The sequence below is a fragment of the Dromiciops gliroides genome, chromosome 6, assembly GCF_019393635.1.
Source record: "Dromiciops gliroides isolate mDroGli1 chromosome 6, mDroGli1.pri, whole genome shotgun sequence".
Classification (NCBI taxonomy): domain Eukaryota; kingdom Metazoa; phylum Chordata; class Mammalia; order Microbiotheria; family Microbiotheriidae; genus Dromiciops; species Dromiciops gliroides.
This window is the reverse complement of record NC_057866.1, coordinates 152,902,578-152,930,550: the sequence shown is the minus strand read 5'-3', so window position 1 is coordinate 152,930,550 and position 27,973 is coordinate 152,902,578. Positions and strand designations below refer to the sequence as shown.

The window sequence follows — 27,973 nt, the reverse complement described above, 5'->3', positions numbered from 1 at the left end:
ACATCGAATGGCTCTTGTAGGTTAAAACCCTGCCTTCAGATACTTGAAGGTAGCTTTTATGTCCACCGTAAATCTCTTCTCCAAGTTAAACATCCTTCTTTCCTTTAACCAGACTTCATATAGCATGATCTCTATCTAGTCAGTCAGAAAGTATTAAGCACCTAGTAAGTGCCACTTACTGGGCAAGGTGATGAGAATGAAACAATCCCTGTTCACAATGAGCATCACCAGAAGTGCCACCATAAATAATTTGGTATATCTGGGAATTTTCTTCTTATTACTGGCCTCTTGGGGTATGAGCCTAGTAACAGAGGTTAAAGGGCATGGGCATTTTGGTCACCTTATTTGCATCATTCCAGATTGCTTTCCAAAATTACTTACTGACTCAGTTCTACCAGAAATGCCCTTGTGTGCCTATCTTCTCACAATCCCAGCAACATTAACTATTCCCATCTTTTGTCATCTCTGCCATTTTTCAGGTTGTAAGGTAAATTCTTAGGTTGTTTTGATTTGCTTTTCTCTTTTTATTAGTGATTTGGAGCATTCCTTCATATGGTTGTTAACAGTTTTCAATTCTTCTTTGCCAGTGCCTATCCTTTTTACATTTACCCACTGGGGAATCATTTCTGGTGTTAGGAATTTGTGTTAATTCCTCTATGTCTTGGATGGTATTTTACAAAGGGAGAGCTATAGCAAGAAGAGAAGTCACAAAGCATTTCTTTCTTAACTCATAGAGGGAGAAGGAGGTGTCATAATATTCTCTCCTCTCTACCCTGGGAAGAGTGGAATCACACTGAAAGCAGTTTCTATCAAGCATTTGCCCCCACTAGATTCACTTCCAAATCCAGCAGAGTTGCTTGATGAGGTTTTATTTTGAGATTTGGCACCCTGCCCTTGCTAACTTTGTTGGGCTAACCAGCTCCCCTATTTCTGGTATTCACTTTTCTGACATTTCATAGTTCATGGATTCTTAGACATTTCCAGTATTCCTTCACCTAAAAGGATAACAGAAAACATCAACAGAAGCAGTAGCACCTGGCCCACGTATCATGGCTTCATGTTGGCTCTGGGTGAGAGAGGGCCCAAAGCCCCTTGAGGGCCCAGAGTACTTCATCTTCCTCATTGGACACAGAGCACAAAGGGAAGAGTCTCATTTAGGTTGATCCATGCCTCTTGAAGGCTTTCAAATTCTAGCTGAACAGCCAGTCAGAATTCCATCTCTTCACCATATGGTTAGTTGACTAGAACCAGTTACAGAATGTCTGTACAAACTTTGGTTTGAAAAGCAGGTCCCTGCTACTATAGGCCATTACCCCTTTCCAGCAGCAGGTTTCCTAGGCCCTTTGACATGGGCTAGTAGCAAGTGGAACCCACTGACCCTGTTCTGAGAATGTTTACTGTCCAGGCCCTGCCCTTTTCTCTAGCTGTTTCTCAATTTTTGGTGTTAAAAACTATTTAAAGTAGATTAATTTGCACTTATTTTATTTGCATGCTGTATTTTTTTAAATGTCTTTTTCTTGGTCCAGTCTTCATTAAAGATTCATCTCATTCTGAGCTTTATCTCTTGACTATGTTCTTTCAGGATGGCAGTTATTTTGTTTTCACTCTCACTTGCCCTTGCTTCTGTCTTTTACACATACTTAAAAAATATCTGCATTGACTGATGTAAATCCATGTTGCTCTATTTCCCGTCTCTTCCTCATAAGAATAATTTCTTTTGTCAAAATTTCATTTTAAAGACTTTTCCATCTCTTTCTCTTACCCCTCCCTGTAGAACTTTAGGGCATGAGATGATCTCTATTCTTTCTCTGAACACTAAAATCTCATCTCCCAAAATCCAGGGCATGCGTCAAACTGCCTGACCTTTCTATCTTTTAACATAGATTCTTAAGGTGGAATTATCATTTTCCCCCAAGATTCCAATCATTTATACTTGCCAGAATAATTTTCAGAACAGAAGATTTCTTCCTATTTTTTTTTTACCTTTTGAAGAATAAAATTATCCTTCAAAATTTGTCAACTACCATACTTTTGGTAGATGTCCAAATAATTGAAATTTCCCATCACCATTATCATCATGCCTAACAATTAGGGTTTTCCAGTGATGAAGAACAAAAAGAGGGGCAGCTAGGTGGTGCAGTGGATAGAGCATTAGCCCTGGAGTCAGGAGAACCTGAGTTCAAATCCAGCCTCAGACACTTGACACTAGCTGTGTGACCCTGGCAAGTCACTTAACCCCAACTGCCTCACCAAAAAACCCCAAAAAAACAACCACCAAAAAAAAGAACAAAAAGAAAAGAGTTTCCTAAAGGCTATGGAATAGAAAAATAATTTTATCTCTTCTTGGGCTAATAAAATATACAGTAGTGGTGGCCAGCATGAAATGCTAAACACAATGCTTGTAATCACGTCCTATTTTATGGGTACCATCCTATTTCAAAATAGCATGTACAAATTGTTAAACCTCCAGATTAGGGAGAAAGGTCTTGAGCAGTCAATCTTATTATAAAGAACAGAGCTCCACAGGACAAGGGTGTGGGTTCATTATAATTACTCTTTTATACTAGAAAAAAATCTTTTATGTGGTAGGGTGAAAATAGCTTATTTGATGACAAAAAGAAGAATCTTGTTTTAATATGGCTCAAGTGAGGGATAAAAGACCAAACACAAAAAGTAGTTAAAATAGAAAAACTATAACAGGCTCTCAAATACAGGTACTGACTTCCTAGAACAGTACTACAATAATTTTAACATCTATTTCTCTTTGACACAGCTATTTAAGGAACATACAAGAGGCCCCAATCAGTTACATGTCATTCCTGAAGGTGTGAACGTGACTGCAACACAACTGCTAACCATGCCTGCTGTAAGTATTTACCTAAGTAAAGTCATTTATTACCTGACTAAAGACAGATGCATATCATAACACATCAGACTGAGAAGGGCATGCTTGCAGCTGATAGAAAACCTAAATACAGAGCCTCATGCAAAAGGTAGTAATAGTGCCACAGAGAGAATCCTCCTGTCCTGTTCCCTGATAATGTTGTTGCACTCGATTTTTGGCACACTGCGTCCATGCTCTATTTACTGAGTACCTGGCCCTATCCTAAGCATAGGTTATTCAGGTTGAGGTTATTCAGAAGGAATTTAAGACATGGATTTTGGGAAAGCAAATTTTGAAATTTGATTTGAAATTAGGAGATATGAATTGAATTCACAGCCCAACTCTTCCTACATGTGTAACTTTGGGCATGTCACTTTGCTCTTTTAAAATGAAGGGGTTGCTGGTGGTCTCTGAGGCTCTTTCCAGCCATATTCAGACTATGATCCTATGAAACAAATTAAAGAGCACTTAAGATAAAATTTAGTTAGGTGCTAAATTATGTAATACTGTAATAAGCGTTGCAAGCATTCAGGAAAGGGAGATGAGTGAATTTTCAGGGAAGGTTTCACTCTGAAAGCAGGCAGTAGTCGAAGCCACAGGTAGATGATCTCTGAGGGAGAGAATGGAAAAAGCAGTTGAGCCAATGATGAAACCTTTGTGATGGTGAAAGAGAAGGGAGTCAGTGAATCATATGAAGAAGTTATTGGAAAAGAATAATGTGGGGTCATGAAAACTAAGGTAAGACACAATTTGAAGAAGGAAATTCAAATGAAGTAATTGATATATCTTAAGAACCAAAGCTCATCTGGTATTTTTTCTTCTGAAATATTTTATTTAGTTGTTTTAGAACAACAAAAAATATTTTATTAAAACATGAGATTTCCCAAAGTTTCCAGGAAGGCCTTACAAACTGATCACAAGCTTTTCTTAAAGCGAAGTTTCTATACTTGACTACAGAATAATTTTATTAGTGAGGGCTGTGATGTTTTTGTTTTTGTCCAAACCAAGTTTGTCCATCCGCTGCATCTGAGGAGTTAAGCTTGACTGAAGGGCATATTCTGTTTTTTTTTCCCTTAATAATAATATTTTTTCCAGTTACATGTAAGGATAGTTTCCAACATTTTTTTTTCGTTTTTTGTGGGGCAATGAGGGTTAAGTGACTTGCCCAGAGTCACACAGCTAGTAACTGTCAAGTGTCTGAGGCTGGATTTGAACTCAGGTCCTCCTGACTCTAGGACCGGTGCTTTATCCACTGCACCACCTAGCTGCCCCCCCAACATTTGGTTTTATGAGATTTTGAGTTCCAAATTTTTATCCTTCCTCTCCCCCCTCCCCAAGACAGCAAGCAATCTGATACAGGTTATATATATACAATCACATTGCGCATATTTGCACATTAGTCATATTGTGAAAGAAGAATCAGAACAAAAGAGAAAAACCTCAAGAAAGAAAAAGAAAGTTAAAATAGTAAAAAAGTAAAAATACATTCAATCTGCATTCAGATTCCACAGTTCTTTTTCTGGATGTGGAGAGTATTTCCCATCATGAGTCCTTTGGACTTGTCTTGGATCATTGCATTGCTGAGAAAAGCAAACTCTATCATAGCTGATCATTACAAAATGTTGCTGTTACTGTGTATGATCTCCTGGTTCTCCCTTCACTCAACATCAGTCCACTTAAGTCTTTCCAAGTTTTTCTGAAATTGGCCTGCTCATCATTTCTTATAGTACAATACTATTCCATTACACTCATATAACACAACTTGTTCAGCCATTCCCCAGCTGATGGGCATCCCCTCAATTTCCAATTCTTTGCCACCACAAAGAGAACTTCTATAAATAGTTTTGTACATATGGGCGCTTTTCTCTTTTTTATGATCTCTTTGGGATACAGACCTAGTGGTGCTATTACTAATAGCCCTTTGGGCATAGTTCCAAATTGCTCTACAGAATGGTTGGATCAGTTCACAGTTCCACCAACAATGCACTAGTGTTCCAAATTTTCCACATCTTCTCCAACATTTATCATTTTCCTATTTTGTCATATTAGCCAATCTGCTAGGTATGTGGTGGTACCTCTGAATTGTTTTAATTTGCATTTCTCTAATCAATAGTGATTTAGAACATTTTTTCATACAGCTCTAGATAGTTTTTATTTTGAAGGGCATAATCTAAATATAACTGGTTGGTTTGTTTAACCAATTCAAGTATTATAAAACTTTTTTTATTCTGAATTTAACAAAAAAGATTACTTCCAGACATACAACAGAACACAGTTAGAAGATGCTATATGAAATGATGAATCTCCATTTTATGCCACTTGTTTTTTAAAAAGTAAATACTTTACATTACTTTATAGCTTGTGCTTCCTATTGAAACTTCCTTCTATTCTCTTCTACACATTTAAAAAATGTTATAATGTTCCCCACCCTTTTTTAAATGATCTTTTTTGACAATGAAACATTCTCTTTTATTTATATGATTTATTTATTTTGCTAGGCAATGAGGGTTAAGTGACTTGCTCAAGGTCACACAGCTAGTAAGTGTCAAGTGTCTGAGGCCAGCTTTGAACTCAGATCCTCCTGAATCCAGGGCCAGTGCTTTATCCACTGCACCACCTAGCTGCCCCCCTCCCCCCTTTTTTGACATCACCATTGCTAACTGTCCCTACCTCATTTAACCAAGAGAAAGAAAAGCAAAATAAAACAAAAACAAATAAATCCTTGTAATAAATAAGCAGTCAAGGGGGCCGCTAGGTGGCAAAGTGGATAGAGCACTGGCCCTGGATTCAGGAGGACCTGAGTTCAAATCCGGCCTCAGACACTTGACACACTAGCTGTGTGACCCTGGGCAAGTCACTTAACCCTCATTGAATTGATTGCCCCGCCAAAAAAAAACCCAAAAAAGTGGTGGCCAGGTATCCAAAAAGTTTTTGTTTCAGCATTTCCCTTGAGTACTAGTTTTCTCCACCTTTTTTTTGGGGGGGGGGGCGGGGCAATGGAGGTTAAGTGACTTGCCCAGGGTCACACAGCTAGTAAGTGTCAAGTGTCTGAGGCTGGATTTGAACTAAGGTCCTCCTGAATCCAGGGCTAGTGCTTTATCCACTGCGCCACCTGGCTGCCCCTTCCACCTTTTTAAGGGACACTGTTTTTTGAGCACGATATTGTTGTTCAGTCATTTCAGTCGTGTCTGACCCTTTGTGACCGTATTTGGAGTTTTCTTGGCAAAGATACTAGAGTGGTTTGCCATTTTCTTCTCCAACTCATTTCATAGATGAGGAAACTGAAGCAAACAGGGTTAATTTGCCTAGAACTCACAGAGCTAGTTAATGTCTGAGGTCAAATTTGAACTCGGGTCTTCCTGACTTCAGGCCCTGGGCCATACACATCACAATAACTAGCTTCATTTACGTTGCATTTTACAGTTATAAAGTACTTTACCTTATCTCAACTAAAATGCATAAAGCCCTTATTTTACAATAACAAAAAGATATCCAGGGGTTCTGATATTACCTCCTCTTAAGTAAAATTCTTTAATGTTTCTCCAGCTATATGTTTTCAATATAACATCTTAACTTTAGGATTTTGAATTTTCTTAATAGTGATGCCAAAGTAGTTTAAAAGTGATAATGTCAAAATCCTCCTTCCTCTTCACCCTGTCATCTCCAGCCCCCCCACCCCCAAGCCCATTACTTTTCTAAGAGAAAGACTGGAGTGTTGAGCATTACTGGTAGCTTGTTTGAAAATAGGCTGCTGCCCTAGGCAAGCAGGGAACAGATTATGAATCAGCTTTCTCCCAAGAGGTCTCACACTGAAAGAATGACTGTAAAGGGACCTATATCATACTGAGAGTCAATGTGGCACTGTGGAGAAAGCACCACATTTGCATCAGAGGATCTGAGTTTGAATCACTTAGAACCTCTATAACCTTGAGTCATTTAGCCTTATAACTAAGGGGTTGTTATTTTTTTTTTCGGAGCAATGAGAGTTAAGTGACTTGCCCAGGGTCACACAGGTAGTAAGTGTCAACTGTCTGAAGACATATTTTAACTCAGGTCCTCCTGAATCCAGGGCCAGTGCCCTGTGTCACCTAGCTGCCCCTGGATTAGATAATTTCTTTTTTTTTTTTTTTTTGGTGAGGCAATTGGAGTTAAGTGACTTGCCCAGGGTCACACAGGTAGTAAGTGTCAACTGTCTGAAGCCATATTTTAACTCAGGTCCTCCTGAATCCAGGGCCAGTGCCCTGTGTCACTTAGCTGCCCCTGGATTAGATAATTTCTTTTTTTTTTTTTTTTGGTGAGGCAATTGGAGTTAAGTGACTTGCCCAGGGTCACACAGCTAGTAAGTGTTAAGTGTCTGAGGCTGGATTTGAACTCAGGTACTCCTGACTCCAGGGCTGGTGCTCTATCCACTGTGCCACCTAGCTGCCCCTATCGGATTAGATAATTTCTAAAGCCCTTTCCAGTTCCAAATTTGTAATCGTATCCTCTTTGCATTAGAGACTTTGGAGAAACATACTTCGATAAAAATACAGAATTTGGTAAGTAGCCTTAAATCCTTGAGAGACAGACAGACAGACAGACAGACAGACAGACAGACAGACAGACAGACAGACAGACAGAGAGAAAAGCAGAACTTCATACTTTTTTTTAGGAGTTTAAACTGGATTGTAGTAACACATTTTCCCATCTTATTAGGGAGGTGTCACCCTCCATGGCCTGAAGTATAACATTGCTGTTGGAGTGCTCTTCATATATTCTTGGCTGAAAGGTAAGAGTAGAATCATTTTGTTAGTTCTAATAAACTCACTATATAACCTGGGAACCTGTTATTCAACCCATCTGTAGTAAATAGTGCTCAGTTCATTTGAACCCATAATATCTTACACATGGCAATGGACATGTGTACTTGGGAAGATTGTGTAAGGGAAATGGGGACTGTGGATTCTATTGTTTCTCTGCCACCAATTTGCTGTTATCTTGGGAGGTATCTTAATCACTTTGAATTTTACCTTGCCCACAGAGGTGAGATTAATGTTAACTTTTAAACCAGAGTGTGAAATGCCTTCATAAAGAATAAAAACTTCCCTTATTTTTGTAGTTTATCTACTCAATTAGTTACACAAAAAACAATCCTGGAAAGAAAAAAAAGGTACTTCTGCATAAATAAAGAGTAAATGTCTTTTTTAATTTTAGAGAATCTGCTACACATTTCTTCTTGACCCATCATTATCCCCTTTTTGGTCTCTCATAGTGACTCACTACCACTACCTCTGGACTTAGATCATTGCTGTCACCTGACATTTTTAGTTACACTGTTTTAACTTTCTGTGTGATTGTGTATTAAGTTTTTTTGTTTTTTAATAATTTTGGGTGAGGACTGTTTATGAAATATTGCAAATGTTCTTTTATAAACTTTTAAGAACTGAGGCAGATAGAAATTGCACAACTGTTTTGTCCAGAACATGTCTAAGAAACAAAGAGGAGGATAAATTGGTACTTTAATGACTAGAAAAAATGTAAATAGGATTTTTAAGGGCTCATTTGTGTTTGTTTTAAGTTTACAGCCTCATCTGTTTGTACTTCTATTATCTAGATCTATTTCTCTTCAAAAAGAATTAGTAGTTTCATTGTATGTTCCTCTGAACCAAGGAACAAAGGGACTGCTTCTGTGTTTGGGGAGTCAGTATTTGAACATTTTTTATAAGTAACCTGCAAGAAAGAGATACAGTGGCAGCTAGGTGGCACAGTGGATATAGCACTGGCCCCAGGGACCTGAGTTCAAATCCAGCCTCAGACACTTGACACTGGCTGTGTGACCCTGGGCAAGTCACTTAACCCCAATTGCCCGGCCAAAAAAACCAAAAACAAAAAAAAGAAAGAGATGCAGGTACTGATCATACTAACTCCCTCAGGATAACAAAATGCAAAGATAAAGGGAATAATTTTTTTTCTTTAATAATACTATTATTTTTTCAATTAAACTCTATTTTCTCCCCAACTGAAAAGAAATTTTTTTTAAAAAAAGGGAAAAAAAAAACTTGTACAAATAAGCATGGTCAAGCAAAACAAATTCCCAAATTGGCCATGTTCAAAAAACATGTTTCATTCTCCACCCTGAGTCCATCTCCTTTCTGCCAGAAGATGCTTCATCCTCCAGAATCTTGGTTGGTCTTTACAGTCGATCATATTTTTTTAGTCTGAAGGTGTTTGTCCTAACAATGTAATTATTGTACAAATTCTTCTTGTTCTGCTCACTTCGTTTTGCATTAGTTCATACAAGTCTTCCTAAGTTTTCCTGAAACTGTCTTTTTTATCATTTCTTATGGCACAGTGGTATTCCATTACATTCATATATCAGTTTGTTCAGCCATTCTTATAGCAATAATCTTATGATAGATTTTTCCACTGTGAAAACACAAAGCAGATGAGCTTCATTGTGAGCAAGTATGAAGTTAAAATAATTTGTCAAATAATCAAAATCCAAACTTTTAATAACTAGACAAAGGACTTAGATGGTTACTTGAAGATAATAACCTAATGGGCTAAGGTAGCCAAAAGGATCTGTGAAATGGTGGACATCATCAGGTAATCTATTGAACTGATGTAGAAAATATTTTGCCTTCACACCAAACTTCTGGGAAGTTCATTCCTGGAACATTGTATAGAATCATCTTTACTTCAAGGAAAATGTCAAAGTTGTAGAAGAACCAAAGAAACACATTTAAAGGGAAAAGGGAGGAGCTACTATATGAGGAAAAACTAAAATTAGAACTTTTTTGTCTGCAAGATGAAGGCTTGATTAAATTTTATTTTTTAATGATAATTTATTTTTCTATCACTTCTCCCAGTAGAAAAAGAAACAAAATTCTTGTTAAGAATCTGGTGGGGCAGCTAGGTGATGCAGTAGATAGAGCACCGGCCCTGGAGTCAGGAATACCTGAGTTCAAATCCGGCCTCAGACACTTAACACTTACTAACTGTTTGACCCTGGGCAAGTCACTTAATCCCAATTGTCTCACCCAAAAAAAAAAAAAAAAAAAAGAATCTGGTAGTCAGGGGGACAGCTAGGTGGTACAGTAGATAAAGCACCTGCCTTGGATCCAGAAGGACCTGAGTTCAAATCCGATCTCAGACACTTGACACTTATTAGCTGTGTGACACTGGGCAAGTCACTTATTCCTCCTTGCCCCCCACCCTCCCGAAAAAATAATCTGGTAGTCAAATATGGAAGTGTTTTACATGATTGTACATGCATAACTTATATTGGATTGCTTATCATTCCAGGAAGTGAGGAGGGGAAAGAGGGAGGAATATACCTTGGAACTCAAAACTTTTTTAAATGTTAATTTTGTGTGTGTGTGTGTGAGGCAATTGGGGTTAAGCGACTTGCCTAGGGTCACACAGCTAGTAAGTGTTAAGTGTCTGAGGTCAGATTTGAACTCAGGTCCTCTGATTCTAGGGCCAGTGCTCTATCTGTTGTATCACTTACTTGCCCCACTCCCATCCCCAAACTACATGTTTTGTTTTGTTCTTTTTTGTTTTTGTTTTTGTGGGGCTATGGGGGTTAAGTTACTTGCCCAGGGTCACACAACTAGTAAGTGTCAAGTGTCTGAGGCCGGATTTGAACTCAGGTACTCCCGACTCCAGGGCCCGTGCTCTATCCACTGTACCACCTAGCTGCCCCCCCCCCAACTACATGTTAAAACAATTTTTATGGGGCAGCTAAGTGGCACAGTGGATAGAGCACCGGCCCTGGAGTCGGGAGTACCTGAGTTCAAATCCGGCCTTAGACACTTAGTAGCTGTGTGACCCTGGGCAAGCCACTTAACCCTATTGTCTCAAAAAACAAACAAACAAAACATCCACCATGTAATTGGGGGAAAAATAAAATATTATTTTTAAAAATATGCTAGTCAAGGGGCAGCTAGGTGGCGCAGTGGATAGAGCACCGGCCCTGGAGTCAGGAGTACCTGAGTTCAAATCTGACCTCAGACACTTAACACTTACTAGCTGTGTGACCCTGGGCAAGTCACTTAACCCCAATTACCTCACTAAAAAAAAAAAATGCTAGTCAAGCAAAACTAATTACTATATTGGACATATCCAAAAATGGATGCCTCAAGATAAAGACCTAAAAGGAAATATGATCCTAACATAAAAAATCATTAATTTTTATGGCTAGTATAGAGAAAATGAATACTCACTCTAATTTAAAAGATACTTCTTAAAGCTTGAAAAGCATAAAAAGAAACATTACTTTACACTTACTTTGTTATTTTCATGGATCTGTGACCTCACTTGGGTTCTCCTTACTTGCACCATTATTGATCAGGACCCTTCCAAACTTCATCAAGTGTTCTAGGTGTTAATGTTTTTGTTAGTAACATCCCCATTCTTGGTTGTTCTTGTGTTGTGTCTCTCTTCGTCTTGTTATATATATGCCTAGTGCACCTCCCTTTTTGGTCATTAACACCACTTCTATACCCTTTCTTTGGAGGATCCTCATTAGCAGTGCACCACAGCACATCTGTACTGGCTGGTCTTCTCATTGTTCTTGGGTTCACTCAGCCTCAATTCTTCTGATAAAGTTTTCTGTGATTCACAGCTTATACATCATTCATGGGAGGATATATGGGCAGGGAGCTACTCTCTTCTGGAGCATAATCATATGCAGTACTCACCAATTACTCTTCTGTTGTGGGCGTAGTTCATGGTTCATCTGTAGTGTCTATTCAAGATACAGGAATTGATAAACTAAGTGTGTTAACTTCTCATAATAATACCTTATACAGCTTATTAAGTAGCACATATAGAACTCTACCCTAAGCAGTTGCGTAAACTGAAAAATAAATGCTAAATGAGCGTTTAATCTGTCACAGATGAATCAACTAAGGTTCTATAATGGAAACTGACAATATTTTAGGCATAACTGATAAAATGTAATCTGCCAGAGAAATACTGTACTAGAGTGAACCATCTTCAGAATGACTGTTACCTTATGTCGCAGTGGTCATCATCTCCCTCCACAAAAGTGGGTCTGAGTTGTATAGGAACATGGGCAAGAAACAAGGTAGCAGAAATGACTGTTGTCTCCCCGTACCACTTACAAGCCTCATCAGTGGGCTCTGTATTGATGTAACGATGTTATCACTGTACAAGCATGATGGGCACCACTTTGAACTTCTCTTTCCAGGCTGCCAAGCACTTCTGGCTGCTAGTTTTGGGGGTTTCCATCTTGGTCCTTAAGCTCTCCTCTTTTATCTCCCTCAGCGCTGTGATATTTGCAGAAATGGTTTCTTTCCCTTCATAAAACACTGGTCAGAGAGATAACCCAAACTCGGCTAGATGGCATGGATTTGCAGTGGTAGATAATGTAGTTCGGGTAATTTGCATCTTCAGAGGGAAAACCCTTTTTTTTTTTCTTTTAGTTTGCAGACTCCTTTCTTTGCTGTCCAAATGAAGACTGACAATTTGCCTAAAAGAATTCAATAAAATATGCAATGAATGCAGGTTCCCAGTATATCTAATCAGGAGCCATTAAGAAGAACATTTTCGGGGGCAGCTAGGTGGCACAGTGGATGGAGAGCTGGCCCTGGATTCAGGAGGACCTGAGTTCAGATCCGGACTCAGGCACTTGATACTAGCTGTGTGACCCTGGGCAAGTCACTTAACCCTCATTGCCCTGCAAAAAAAAAAAAAAAAAGATCATTTTCCTGTGTACTGACTTGTTTCTTTTGACTTGATAACATTCTAAGATGTTAGCGATTTTGACTTAGAAAAAAATAACCCAGTATTACTAGAACTCGATTTTTCTTCTTGTAATACAGAACACTGTGTGTGAAACTCTGCTGCTGTAGGGGAGTGCTATAGGGCACATGCCTGCCACACACCCCTGGGGTTCCCTCTGCTTTCTCTCCTGGTCACCCAAACCAGAGAGCCAAAAAAATAGACCACATCCAAAGAGTTGTTCTCCATTCCCAGTCTTCTCAGTCCATCTGTTCCCCACCATAGAATGGGAGATTGATCTGCCTAAGAATTAAATGGGGTGGGGCACTAAAGATGAAAGGCAACTGTTAAAACACATTATTCAAGCAACAACATTCTTCTGAGGATTCTGCAATGTGGTAGGCAATTTAAGTGTTTTGTCTCACTTTAGTCACTGTCGGTCAACTCCAAAATGAACAAGTACTTGAGAAGGCAGGGACATCTCTGGTATTAAGTCAGCTGCTTGCTACAAGGACTATTTAAATCAACAACTTTAGACATGGTCTTCTCACAAACACTAACAAAATCCACAGGAATTAGTTGACAGAAATCCAAATTTTAGTCTCTAGATCAGTGTCCTTTTCTATTCATATGAACAAAGGGTAATAATACTTAGGAGTTTTTACCATCTGGGGCAGAGATGTAATCATACAAGGCAGTTTACTTGCAAGAAATAAACAAAAAGGGGCAGCTAGGTGGTGCAGTGGATAAAGCACTGGCCCTGGATTCAGGAGGACCTGAGTTCAAATCTGGCTTCAAACATTTGACACATACTAGCTGTGTGACCCTGGGCAAGTCACTTAACCCTTATTGCCCTGAAAAAAAACAAAACAAACAAAAAGAAATAAACAAAAACCCTGCATCACTTACTTGCTCCAGTTCCCCAGATCAACAGGTAAGTGGAAATGTTTTACTCTAACAGAAACTTATGGTTATTAACAGTTTGTGAATCGTTTACCATGTGGACTGAAATTATTAGTATATGTTAGTATTCACAAATATTTATGGCATGCCTACTGTCTTTACAAAAAATATCCATTGTTAACCTTAAATTATCATAGAAATGGAGTTAAATGTCTGCCATAGTACAATTTCATTTTGTTTTTTTGATATCCTCTCAAGAGCATGTGAGCACAGTGAAGAACAGAGACACAGGGTGAATGGAGTGCTTCTAAAACTGCAAGAAAACAATCCTGTTCCTGAAGTAGCAAAATACGTTTTCCAAAAAAAAAAGCAAATAAAGTATTTGAGCTTCTTACAGCTGCTTCTTAAGTCAACCATCAGCCCCCTTAATGCATTCAGTTCAACAGACTGATATAATTAAATAAAAAGGAGGGGAAAAAAACAAAACAGCTTGCAATAAAGGATTCTTAAAATTTATATTAGCAACCAAAGTACTTTTAAATATATAATTATCTTGGCTATCAGAATTAGTGGGAAACATCAGTGCATATGGTCAAAAGTCTGAGAAGAACCAGGAACTTTCTTTGCTGCCCTGTTGGCACCAAGCTCCAGATGAGACCAAATAGCAAGAGAGAGCAAAAAAGGAATTGGGAGCAGAAATGGAGGGAGTAGCAAGAAAGGGTGGAGAAGGTGGTCAGTCTGGAAGTTTTACTTTTTGTGATCTGTTATTTAAATGACCCATTTTCAATTTCAATTAAATGACCAAAGTTTGGTGGTCCAAAATTTGGATCCTAAAATTCAAAGGAATTTTCAGTTCCTTACCATGCAACAGAGGGCCACAATGGATCAGTTGTTTGCAAGAAGCTACCATCAGGAGCATACTGCTTAGTTGTAAATACTCTGGTTTAAAGAACTTGTAGGGAATGCAGAACTCATAAACTCCTTCCGCTTGCAGCTGACTGGCAAGCATTAAGCTGGTACAGTAGAGAGTATGTCTGCATTAGAAAATAAACAAGTCATAAACTTCTCAAAGTCTAACTTTATGAAACTGATGGGAAGAGAAGATAGTCACCACTGATTAAATGATGTAGAGAAATGGTCCTCATAACACTGGGCAAGAGATCACTACAACTATTAGGTGAAAATAAGCATCAGGATGATCCAAAATGTCTTCTAAGTCTGATCATTTTTCATGTTCTTCCTAAAGGAGAAGGTCATTTTTACTACCGTGGTCAAGTTGAAGATTCAGCAACAGCAGAGATCTCCAGGTCACAGGTATTTAAATCCACTACACATTCAACTGCAGCCTTTGCTAAAGTTGTACAAACAATTCATAAAGGTGATGGTTAGGGAACAAGAAGAAACTGACATGAAATGTCTTTAAATGTATGACTTTTAGGGTGGTTTGAAACCAGTGAAATAAAGGTTAACTTTGGAAACTTCTCCAACTTCATTAGGCAGTCACTTTTCTGTTTCTACACGATCGCCCTGGAACAGAATCTAGGCTAGGACTTGCTTAGTTGTGCTTTCCAAAGATCCCTGTAGCAAGAGGAAGTCAGTTGTTGATCTTGCACTTTAAAAAACAAACCATTTTATTGATATCAGACCACTAGCCACTACCAGATAGAAGTCCAGTAAAAGTGAAGCCAAGATGGAAGAGTAGCAAGAAAACATACCATGAGCTCAGACCATTCCCAGCACCTCCAAAAAGAGCTAGGAAATAAACCAGACCAAATTCTGATCAGAAAACCCAAGTCATTTTTTCAGCCCAGGTCAGCATAGAGAAACAGAGGACACTGAGAACAGAGCATTGCAGAGGAAAGCTCTGTGCCAGAATAAGAACAGGTTCCAGATCCAGCAAAGAGGGGCCTAAACTTGTCCAGGATGCAAAAACAGGTAGAGCTTCTTAGGACCCAATTCCAGGTCTAGGACATAGGTATTGATAGGGGTGACATTCATTTGCAGGCCCTAGGTTGCATATTGAGCTTGGAACAGGTTCATAAACAAGCAGTAACTATGTGGTTCAGACCCTAGGAGTAGAGCAGAGACTCAGTTCCAGCTTCTAGTCCAAGCTGAAGCCTCTAGCAGAATAACCAGGGCAGGAATACCAGACCAATGTAGTTATTTCACTCTGAGCCATCAGGTCTTTCTATCTAGCTGATAGTAGCTGAATCTAGCAGCCGCTTACTGACCTTCACACAGGAGCAAGCCCACTGGTATGTTACTCAGACTGACATCTATGCCAGGAATTTGCAGATCTCAGACCAGGGAGAGTAGCCATCACATTTTGCTTTGGATAAGACCATTTTGGGAGCACTGAAAGACCTAATAGGTCTTCAGTCTGAACTGTCCCTTAGATTCTGGAACACAGTACCTAAATATCATGAGAAATTAGCAGCAAGACCAGCCCAGACATTCATTCCCTCCAGAATTGTGTAGAGTCTAACCCTAACATAAGGTCCAATGTGAGGAAATAGGCTGGAAGAATGAGCAAACACAAAAAGAATCCCACCATAAAAAGCTATTATGGTAGCAGGGACACTGAAGATAGAAACCTAGAAGAGAATGTCTTCAAAATATCTGCAAGCAAAGCCTCGAAAGAAAACACAACTTGGGTATAGGTTCAACTAGAACTTTTTGAAGACATGAAACAAGTTTTTAAAAAGTTTTAGGGGAAGCTAGGTGGCACAGTGGATAAAGCACTGGCCTTGGATTCAGGAGTACCTGAGTTCAAATCCAGCCTCAGACACTTGACAGTTATTAGCTGTGTGACTGGGCAAGTCACTTAACCCTCATTGCCCCTCCAAAAAAAAAAAAGTTTTAAATGCATTGTAGAGAAAAAGTTGGAAGAGAAATGAGAGCTATGGAAGCATAATTTGAAAAGAGAATTAATGGCTTAGCTTTCTGGTGCAAACCCTTGCCCCAGCATCAAACTCCCAAAAAACTAGGATGTATCAAATAAAAGCTGTTCCTTATACACAGCACTCCCATCTTCTAACTCAGTGTTTTCATCTCTTCTTCCCCATACCTGTAAAGCTCTGTCTCCTGGCTTCCTTCAAGTCTCACCTTCAACAAGAAGCCTTTAAGAGCCCTTCATTTTAATGCCTTCTGAAATTAATACTAATTTACCCTATAGATACCTATTTTGTAAGTAATTGTTTGCACACTGTCATTATCTCCCCCCCCCCCCCATTAAACCAAGCTCCTCGAAAGCAGAGACTGTTTTCCCTTTCTTTCAATCACCAGCACTTAGCACAGTGCCTGGCACATAGTAGATAAGAAATGTGAGTTGGCTGACCAGAAATAATAACAATTTTAAAAGACTGAAAAAAAAATGTAAGAAAATGTAAGGTATCTCACAGTAAAAATAACTGATCTTTACCTAGAAGACATGATTTAAGAACAGATTACCTGACCCCCAAAAAAGCCTGGACTTATTTCAGTATGTCACAAGAGAACTGTACAGACCTCTGAGAACCCATCAGTCCCTACACGAAAGCTCCCAGGAACATCCCTCATAGCCAAAATCCAGTTTCCAGGCCAGTGAAAAAAAAAAGACAACTTTAAAGACTTGGGCAATGCCTTCTGATCATCATAATGACCGACCGTGATTCAACACGATTCACCAACACAAACATTTGTTTGGCTTAGCTATGTATGTTTGTGATAGGAGGTTTTCATTGTGTCTTTTTGGGACAGTGACTGAAGGGGGAGGTGGGAAAGATTTATGCTAATTGGATTAAACAAGAAATTAGTGGGGGTGCCAAGGTTGGTAAAAGCAGTGCCCTTGTCCTACAAAATATTTTACAAGTTCAGGGTGATTAGAAGTACTATTGGGTTCTTTAAGACTGCCTCAGATATTTTAAAAAATCAATTAAAGATCTAATTGTTAACCATTTTCTTTCTTACTGGCTTGCCCAAGTTAACACTTCTTCAGGAGGCAGATAGGAATGCAAATGAGAACTTGTAACCCCTCCTACCTTATCACATAGACTTTGCCCCCTCTTGATTTAACTTTTGCTAGCTGCCTATGGTTTTAAACCGGTCATGTAACCAAGAGTTACTGGCAGAGTGGAATGAAGTGAATAGTGTTGGGCCGGGAGCTAGGAAGACATTGGGCCTTGGATACTTCTATCTGTGTGATTTTAGGCAAGTCAGTTAACCTTTGTCTGCTTCTTTAAATAGATGGGGACAATAGCACTTCCCTCCCAGTTGTGAGGACAAAATGAGATATTTGTAAAGTGCTTAGCATAGTGCCTGGGAATGATGGCAGGTTATTTAATACTTAAGTCTCTTTTTCCTCTTCCCCCTATCAATTACCTTGAAAAGGGATTTTAGTGTACTCCCTTTCCAGAAGCAATCAAGGATAGTTTATTGACAGAGGGCTGGCCTCAGTGCCTTTAGAAGACATGTCAAGTTGTCTTTATACATACTCTGGTTAATGATAACTTCATGGGTAAGCTATTTAGTCTTTTGTGTCCTCAATTCTCTGACTATAAATTACAGATGAGCTTCCAATGTGGAAAGTATATCCACAATGGGAGTTGCCCACATGGTTGAAATTAAGATCTGAATCCAAGTCACTTCCAAGCTAAGCTATTTCCAATAAACCTTATTTCTGAATTAATTTTTCACTCAGCTGAATAGATTCAGAATGAGATATGAAGATGCTAGTTTCATGGCAGATTTACCAATTTTTCAAATAAAACTTTGTAGTTTTGAGTTTTATACTGGGAAAAAATACACACTTAATCCTTAGAACTCTGAATGATGGGGGAAAACAGCCTATGTTTTAATTCAGGTATGGCAGTGGATTCGTCATAGAGTTAAATTAGAAGATGATGAGAGAATGGTGGTGTCAAGGAGTCTCGTTCACAACTTAGTGAAGGAATTGAAGAATGAACTACAAGACTATTACTGTCAATCTGAAAGGTCAGTCTCACTAAATGAGATCTCTTAAATTCAACTAATCTTAAGTGTAAGAAAAGGCACTCACTGATTTTATGCATCTCTCAAGAAAGCACAATATCCTGCCTTTTCTGTCTCTTTCTAGAGCAAAACAGCTGCTGCACACTGCAACTGAAATATTCCTGGAAATTGTACAGAAAAAAGATTTCCCTGAATTCATCACAACCTACTTAAACCTGGACCATACTTTCCTGGTATCATCTTCCTACAACCATAGCTTTCATTCCACAGCTGTAGTTGCTATTCATAGTACAGTGCAAACCAAATCTAGGCTGTAAAGAGCCAGTGCTTGACAAAGCCAGCAAGTCTTCACTGACAGAAATTCTACCCTCACTGACTATTTGAAATGCAGTAGGTTAAACTTTTTTCCACTTTTTAACTTTCTCCTCTGGCTTACACCAATAGGCACTTTTAAAATGTTTGAGTCACCTGTCACAAAATAAAATCAGGTCAAGTACTAACCCTCTCTTGAATTGTAAGGATTTCGTTTTGTTTTTAAGATTAGATAAAATGGTATGGCTGAATGTAAAGGAAAACAATCAGTACTTCCTAATGTCCATGTAGGTTAAAATGACATTGGCCTTCAAAAAACTTCGTCAGTTCTCAGCAATAAACTTAAGGTGCTCAGTATAGATTGAAAGTATATGTTTTTTCCATCTTGCTTTCCCTGTCATGTCATTCCAAATTCACGAATGAGTCAAATGTGAGGAATTACCACCCCTCATAGCAAAGTGGTATACATACACATAATATTTAAATTACAGTGCTTTGGGGGCAATGTCTGGATGTAAAATGAAGGAAGTCAGGGTCCTCAGACCCTAAACAATTTATGCACTATATCAAGTAAACCTGAAAGAGAATATAAGATTTATTCAATTGTTCCAGTAAAGATTGAGTTGGATTACAATATACACATTAGGAATTTCTCTCTTAAAGGGTGGGATCTGCAGTAAGAGTTACGAGTAGTCATGGTCATTCTAAGACAATCTACAGCCATTTTTACAGTCAAGACAATAGATGAATTTCAATTCAATATACAATAGAGTTTAAACATAATTCACACCCTCCCCCCCATCATATGGCTGGTGCCTCCTCAAGCACCTCATCTGCGGCAGAGGTAGCACACCAGTTCTCTCAACATGGAGAACTTAAGTTGCCAGAGGAGAAGTTTTTTCTTTTTTTTTTTTTTTAAAACAATAATACATTGTCATCTTTCAAGATGTTCCTGAGACTGGGCCAGGTAATAAAATAAAACAAAAAATGGGATTCGGTTTGTACTTTTTATACCATTAAGATGTGGTTTGTAAGTACAGATTAATGGACTAGGCAAAAGTTGGTTTTTAGCCCAACAGTTCATTTGACAAGAGTTAAGTCAAAGTCTTCCTGAAAAATCCCTCCTCAGAACTGACTTTCTATAAACTAAAAGTACCACAAAAATGTAAAGTGTATATACAATCTATTCATTTTTACTCAATCTTGTTATTTGCTCAGATACTGCAAAGGCCATTAATGAGAGACTGTAGAGCCCAAGGCTAGTTCTCATTGTTTCATAGGTTTAGCATATTAAGGCTCATTTTATCAATCAAAATCATTTACATAGCAGGCTTCAGTTTCCCCTTAATTAAGATTGGTGAATTAAGTTCACAGTACTAGCTGCCACCCTAGCCTTCGTTGAGATAGATTGTAATGCCAAGCAGTACTACATTTTGCATCTAGGAATTTTCCTGACACCAGCACTTAATATACTACATAAAGCTTCCATTTGCACCAGCATTAACATATCAATGTTATAACTGTACAGCACATTGTATTACCTCTGACTTGCACCTGTGTCTGTCTCCATCTGTGTATTTTCACAGAAGCCCAATACCTATTAGTTGAAATATTCACACAACTGTTTTTCAAAACATTTTATTGCATCATATTTGGTACCTTATGTTTGACAACAAAAAGGAAATTACATCTGTAACTGCAGGAATAAGAAGCTGGTCTGTTATTGAAAAAAAATCTTGGGCCCTTTAAAAGTTACAAAGTCTTGGGCTTGCCTGAAACAACTGAGCAAGAAATATATTCTTAGAAATGTAGGGCTTCAAGTATTACAAACCTGTGACACTGTGGAAAAATTCCAGAGGTATCTAAACTGCAGCACTTTTTTTTTTTCTGCATAACGTGAACAAGGCCTGCTGAGGTTTTTAACTATTAGTCTCTTGATCAGTCATTGAATGGTAGTAAGGAGTTCTGCTCATTACCTTCAAGCCATGGTGGGTTCTCTCTTTTCACTTTGGGGTGAAATTCAAACTTCCTTTTAATTAATTAGTTGGTGCCACATCACAGTGCATTTGGTTCTTGCATTACAGTTTTATTAAGTTTGGCCAAAACAATGCTGAAAGGCTTGCCCCAGGACAGCAATGTTAACTATTTTTTTCAAGTTTTTAATTAAAATTGAGATTGTTCTAACTGGTTCCTTCAGTTAAAAACTGTGGTACAAGAACACCAAACTGATCATGTACAGTGAATTTTGGAGACACAACAAGCTTATTGAACACCCTATGTTTCTTAATAATTCTGCTTGGTATCTATTTGTCCCATTCACTACAACATCAAGCATCTGTTGTAGATTTATCTGTAAATAGTGATTCACATTGCATACTTCCTATGGTCAGATCAACCCCATATCAAAACCAGTCAGATGCTAAAGCCCCAACAACTCTTTGTGCTCAGTGAAAGAATCCAGTGCTAAAACAGCATTTATGCTGTCTGAGATATAGTAATCTCACAAGACAAATTTAAAGTAATATTTCTGCCACACACCTGCTTTGTTAGCTGTAACAGCCTCCAGATTTCATATAAATTAGTTTAAAAACATGGGTGGGTAGGTAGATAGAGGATAAGGTATTTTTTTCTCTCAATTTTAGCAGCTTTTAATTTTTAAGAAACTGAACCTATATCCTGTAATATGTTAGATATTTCATAGATATACTTTTTCAGCAGGATAAAAAAAACATAAAACACTATTTGAAGGCTAAACGTTGACTCCTTCCATTCTGTGTAAGTTAGAGCAATGCAGCAGGTGCGTGACAAAAATATTATACACTAGATATGGTCCAAAGTCGTTTCATTTGCTTAAGGGGCTCAAATTTCGTTGGCCAGTTCTTCAGTCTCTGCAGAACTATCTCCATTTATCGTGATCTTGGTGTCTTCCTCATAGCCAGGAGGCATGAAAGCCAGAGCGTAGGGGAAAAGCTTGTGGCAATTTGCTCGGTAAGTTTCAGCAGCTTCTTTACAGTCTCCAAGGCTCCCATCACACAAGGCTCCCAAGGCCTCCATGCATGTCTAAGAGAAGGGGAAAAGGGTAATTTACAATATAAAAACACAGAATAAGTTTCTTTTTTGTACTTAATGAAATGAAAAAGGATGCACATTTAGGAAAGTGTGCACTTAATCTCTCACCCATAAGCATTCCAAGTTTCCTCAGAGCTAAATTTAAAGCAAAAGTTTTCAGCATCTCTAGCTATCTATTCCATACCTTTAACCTGTCAACTAACGTGCTTTCTTACTGAAATGATTTAGAGTTGCACTACTAAAGCTTAAGTCTTATAAAAGTCTTCTAAATTTTACTAAAATAAATAAAAAATAAAATGAAGATAAAACAAAAATACACTTCTAAAAAATGTGAACTTAAAGGATATCTTGGACTTGTTAAAAGTACTACATAACAAAAATAAAATTGACACATGGAACCAGATATTGCAAGGCAGTTAATTGTTTACTGAAGAGTCCTCATTTCATAGGAGGCAAAATTCATCATTAACATCAAACCCCAAAGAATAACCTATGTTTCCAGCCAATTTATACTGGTTTGCATTTTCTCACCTTTTCCTTCTTTAAAATATTGGGCAGGGGCAGCTAGGTGATGCAGTGGATAGAGCACCGACCCTGGAGTCAGGAGGACCTGAGTTCAAATCCGGCCTCAGACACTTAACACTAGCCGTGTGACCCTGGGCAAGTCACTCTGCCTTACACTTTAGTCTTTTCTAAATGACTTCGCTCTCTAAGCTTTTTAACTTATGGTAGGTACTAACCTTTTAACCTTAGTCTTGCTATTACTACAAAATTTGTTCCCATATTACCATAGCAATTTAATTCTTGAGAACTAGAACTGCCTCCCTCTCCACCAGCCTCCTCTTAAAAACAAAAAACATCTTCAACAACTGATAAAAGCTTGTCTGGACATCTGTTTCTTCTGTAAACTGAAAAGCCTAAACTATAGTGAAATGGAAACCCAGTCTGATTTTGGGGGCATACAATGTATGACATTATTTTCGTTTAACCTTGTGAACATGTGATGAATGTGACAAATTCATAAACAATAAGGCTTAAGCAATGGGACAACTAGGTAATGGGAGTGAATACAGCACCAAGTCTGAGGTCAGGAGGATCTGGTTCCAAATGTGATCTCAGATACATACTAGCGATGTGACCCTGGGCAAATTACTTATCCCCTCCCTATTTGCCTCAGTCCCTCATCTATAAAATGGAGACACACTGGAGAAAGAAATGGCAAACTACTCCAAGAATCTTTACCCCAAAACCCCATGGACTCTGTCATGTAAAGTCAGGCACAACTGAAAGACTGAACAACAAGAAGGCTTAAGCAAGGAAAAAGAATTTGAAAATTTGTGATTAAAGGTCGTATACTGCCATGGTGAAGGATACTGCTAGTTTGATATATTCTGCCTTGCCTTCCTTATACATGTCACTTTAAAAATGTGTATCACTACTGGTTCCTACTCAATAAAGCAAGAGCATAAACTGCAATTTAATTATTTGTGAAATTCCAAGATATTTCCATCTATATAATGGGTACTTATAAATTAGTGAAGACAGGGCATAGTCTGTACAAGAATTTAGCTATTCTGAATAAAGTGTTAGACAAGATTAATTACACTAATTTTTCTTTATTCCTGACACATTTAACAAAAACAAAATAAGCAATATTTTGAAAAGAATTCACATGTGTAAACAATAGGGAATTCAAATCTCTTAGTAAAAAGAAGAGAACATTAAGGTAGCTTTAAAGAGAGACCAAAAAATCTTTACCTGGAGGTTCCTGTTAGTTAGAGATTCATCAAGTGTTGTTGCCAACTCTACTGCTCGCTTTTGACTAGAAGGATCCAAGTAATATACCATTTTGGCAGCTAAATAGAATAAAAGAAACATCTTAGAATTTCATGTCAGGTTAAAACTATCCTCCAGCCCCCAAAACTAAAGGTGTGAGGCTATTACAGTATTAGGAAAAAAGAAAGCCAAGAGATACTAATTTTTTACTTTATTCAATCATCTTATGATTATTTAATGAGAAGTAGAAATTTTCTGCTAAAATATAAGTTAAAAACTTAGTTCAACAGTAGAGTACACAAAGGTAAACAAAACCATTAATTAACCTTTTCAGCCAGGGACACCAAGAAAGCCAAAGACTTAAACAATGTTCCAGCACTTCAGAGCCAATGGACAGAATATATAGAGTTAAACACACAAAAACCCCTGCCCTATACTGACTCAGCTTTGACCATCAGAACCACTGTCCTGAACTTTACCTGCTACTGGAATCTAATAAGCAAAAGGTAAGAATCCATGTGCACAAAAATAAATGGATTTAAACACTCCAACATAAGTTTTTACTTTACATGGTCTGTAGCCAAATTTATATTAATATTTGATTATTTTAAGCCTCTGACCTCAAAAACTTAGAATCCCATTGCTTGGAAAGTTCTGGATTTGTGGCAGAAATTTGGTAGGAAACATTCAAAAAATGCCATTCCTGTTATATGAGGTTTCTCCCATATCCCTCAACCAGGTACTTAATCCACAAACTTACCCCAAGACTGCAAACTTACAGGCAGCAATGGGTCCCAATAAGAATGAAAATGAGTTAATTACCTGATAACCTGTGTGGCAATGAATCAAAATTCCTCTTCAGGAAAGTTTCATTAAAGTTCTTTGGGTTGGTTGCTCCAAAAAGCCGGTTCATCTCTTGTTTTAATACTGTCCTCACTGCATCGGGCAGGTCTTTGCTTTCAGACCCTGCTGAGCAAACAAAACAAGTGTTCTCTGAGCAGTGCAAATAGGGGCATGATGTGTAGAGCTCTGTGACCCTAGTTACTGGTACTAATGGAACAGTTTTAACTGAAGAGTAAATGTTTAATGAGATTTATTTACAATGAGGATCTATGATTCTGCCTGAGTGGAAACTCCCTCTACAAGGAATCTGCCTAAAATTTATGGTGTTAAGGAGCCTGTTTGAGATTCCCAGAGAGCTTTAGGTATATAGCCAGGGTCAGACATGCCCAGCCTAGTGTTCTACCCAATGTTACCTCTACTTAAACATGAATTCAGAAAAGCCTAGAAAAAAAAGCTCCCAGTACTAGAACATCGCCGTCCTTACCAAGGGCAAACTGTATCCATGACATAGTGGATAAATCCTAGGGAGATGCCTAAGGCACAAAGGGTTAAGTAACCTATTGAGAGTCAAACAGCTTATGAGTATCATAGGATGGATTTTAACCAGGCCTTCTTGACTTTTAAGCCCAGCATGCTGGGCCACACTGTGATATACTTATGTTATGTAGAAATATTTAAAGGATTCACATTAGCAGAATAATCTAAAATCACATTAGAGATTAATATAAGGCCTTGAAGATTCAAAAGCACATCTAAGATCCTTAATTTTCAAGCAGGCTCAGAGAAGTGATTTGCTCAAGATCAGTCTCTGATTAGGATAAAATTCCTGATAAACCAAGAGCCAGGTGTATAAAATGAGATGTCTTGTTCTAGTTAAAAACCACCCTTCAAGTAGCTTGTGAATCCACTACAGAAGGATACCTACATGGAGGAAGGCATCTCAGAGAAGACAGGTCAGTGACATATCTGATAGTACCAGCACTAAAGTCTCAAAGTTCAACCCTCCTCTCTGTGATCCTTGGTTGTTTAAGCTCCACAGAGTATAAAATTTTAAAAGACAAACACCAAAAGTAAACTACACTTCATTGTAGAGAAACTGTTTCCAGGATTTGTTAATAAGTGCATCACTAGGGGCGGCTAGGTGGCGCAGTGGATAAAGCACCGGCCCTGGATTCAGGAGTACCTGAGTTCAAATCCGGCCTCAGACACTTAACACTTACTAGCTGTGTGACCCTGGGCAAGTCACTTAACCCCAATTGCCTCACTTAAAAAAAAAAAAATAAGTGCATCACTATATAATTACCTCTACAGGGCTAAAGTTATTTCTAAATCATATTCTGGATATATTTGGAAACTACTCAGAGTAGACTCCAACTTTTGTAATATATGGGCAATCAAATTAATTGTTTTGCAAGTAACAATTATATTTTCTTAGCTAGGTCCCTTGTAGGGTAGTTTTATATTACAGTTTTCAAGATTAGGGAATAAGGTGTGAATTTCCTCACCACAAGTTCTTACCACAGTAAAAATCATAAGTCTCTAGGGTAACCTATACCCTAAACCCCTTCCCTAGAAAAAAATTGATATTCAGTGACACAAAGGAAGCTGAACTGTATACACACAACTATTTTTAATAATAACTTTGGCTTGTATAATGGTTTATGGTTTGCCAAGCATTTTATATATAATTATCCCATGTGATTCTCACAACACCTCTATGAGGTACTAGTACTATCACCTTTTTTTTTTAAAAGGGCAATGGCGGTTAAGTGACTTGCCCACAGTCACACAACTAGTAAGTGTCAAGTGTCTGAGGCTGGATTTGAACTCAGGTACTCCTGAATCCAGGGCTGGTGCTCTATCCACTGCGCCACCTAGCTGCACACAGAATCACATAGCTATTAAGTTCCTGAGGCAGGAAGTACACAAAGCAGAAATGGAGGAAGAACGAAACGAGACAAAGGTAACAGAAGAGTTGTCCTTATTTAACTTTCTTAATGGTAGTTCTAAATAAGGTTTTAATATCGGTTTATGTTCAATACTTCCAAGATCCATGATTTAGCAAGAGCACTCGACGAAGATCACAAATTATCAACAATTCAGTAAATCAAGGCTGAGCTGCTTTGGCAAACCCACTAAGAAGCCTCCAGACTTATGCAGGCTAATCCTCACAGGCCAGAAATGCACAGCACATCACCGGGCAAAACCCTTCCAGCATGTTAGGACCTTACCCTTTGAGAACCAAAGATTACCCATGTATCACACTGAGGCAACAGAGTAGGAATTTAGTGAAGGTTTGGTTGTTTAAAAACAAAACACTGACCTTCCCCAGAATATGTGGCTTGAAAGAAGTAGACCAAGTGATATTTAAAAAAATTTAGTCAAGATTCACTACAGTGAATGTCTTGAGTCTTGTGCTGCAGTATCTTTTTGTTGTTGCTGCTTCTTCCAAGTTTGGCCACAGCCATTGGTTTGTTCATGTTCTGCAAATACCTAATTATAGTACTACCTCTTAGCATACTACTCCTCTATTTTCTTTGTGGTGGATTGTATTCCAAATTAATCTTCAAAGGCTCACCAGAGTTCTGGTAACCAAAGGTTTTTATTTCACTCTTCACTGTCTTTATAAATATGTCCTTATCTAGTCCATATCGTCCTCTTTTTCCAGAAGACAGCCCCCAATTGTAGCAAAATTAATTCATACATGGATACTTTAAGTTTTGTCCTTTGAAGCAAAGTCTACGTCAAGAATTGTGGATTTTCCAGATTCTTTCCATTCCACTTCAAAAGTCAGCATAAGATTTCCAAAGCCTACCCCCCTGGCATGATTGATTTAAAATTTTCCTGAGTTGTGAAATATAACTCATAAATCACCTGAGTACTTTCAATAACTCCTAAATTTGTCTCAAATTTGCAGATTTAATCCATGATGTACAATTTTCTGATGCAAATTCTAGGAACTTTCCATAAAATTTGTCATACCAAGTCTATTTCTTAGAGCTCCAATTTCCAATTTTTCCAATTCCCTATAGCCTGTAAATAATGTTGACTTCAGGGATAAGTTCCCAAAGATCTTCTGGCAAATAGTAGATTCTTCTATCTTGTCTCAAAACTGGGCATAGATGTAACTTCTTGTGAATAATCCGTTTCACACAGGCTCTAAATACCTATCTTCTCTGAAAAGTTCGATCAGGTGCTTCCCAGTTCCAGTGTTTCTTTTAAATTCAAGGCATACTGACAATGGCTCTCACAATACCTGTTTCTATATCAGTTTTTCCAGTTGCAAAGAAATAAAGCCATGAATGGGTCAGTTTACTAACAGTGCCCCCCTGCATTTTGTTGTGGTACTAAAGTAAAATCCCATTACAATGAATAACAATATATGGGTAAGTCCATATGCTCAAATCTATAGCTATATGGTACTTTAAGTTAACAATGACCAAAAACACTGATTGTGTGTCTGTGTTCCAGTTGTGAGGAAACAAAGAGAAA

At 38.2% G+C, this 27,973-nt stretch overlaps 2 protein-coding genes across 10 annotated transcripts in view; one reads left to right on the top strand and one right to left on the bottom strand.

Annotated features, from left to right (window-relative positions):
• The window catches only part of LOC122730714 (malate synthase, glyoxysomal-like), a 73,415-nt gene extending 54,263 nt beyond the window's left edge, over positions 1–19,152 (top strand). For 5 of the 6 annotated variants that reach the window (XM_043970005.1, XM_043970004.1, XM_043970003.1 and 2 more), the window contains 5 exons: positions 2,774–2,866; positions 7,580–7,652; positions 14,760–14,827; positions 18,354–18,484; positions 18,606–19,152. In XM_043970005.1, the coding sequence (XP_043825940.1) occupies positions 2,774–2,866; positions 7,580–7,652; positions 14,760–14,827; positions 18,354–18,484; positions 18,606–18,798 (558 nt within the window). In that variant the 3' untranslated portion in view covers positions 18,799–19,152. Of the gene's footprint in view, positions 1–2,773; positions 2,867–7,579; positions 7,653–14,759; positions 14,828–16,588; positions 16,760–18,353; positions 18,485–18,605 lie in introns of those variants that run through there. The other variant, XM_043970006.1, reaches the window with a different exon arrangement.
• Positions 19,153–19,359: 207 nt separating this feature from the next.
• Positions 19,360–27,973, bottom strand: part of NAA15 (N-alpha-acetyltransferase 15, NatA auxiliary subunit) — a 93,666-nt gene continuing 85,052 nt past the window's right edge. For 3 of the 4 annotated variants that reach the window (XM_043969996.1, XM_043970000.1, XM_043969998.1), the window contains 3 exons: positions 24,461–24,607; positions 23,621–23,718; positions 19,360–21,853 (listed from right to left, as the gene is read on the bottom strand). In XM_043969996.1, coding sequence (XP_043825931.1) covers positions 21,653–21,853; positions 23,621–23,718; positions 24,461–24,607 — 446 coding nt within the window. In that variant the 3' untranslated portion in view covers positions 19,360–21,652. The remainder of the gene's footprint in view (positions 21,854–23,620; positions 23,719–24,460; positions 24,608–27,973) is intronic. The other variant, XM_043969997.1, reaches the window with a different exon arrangement.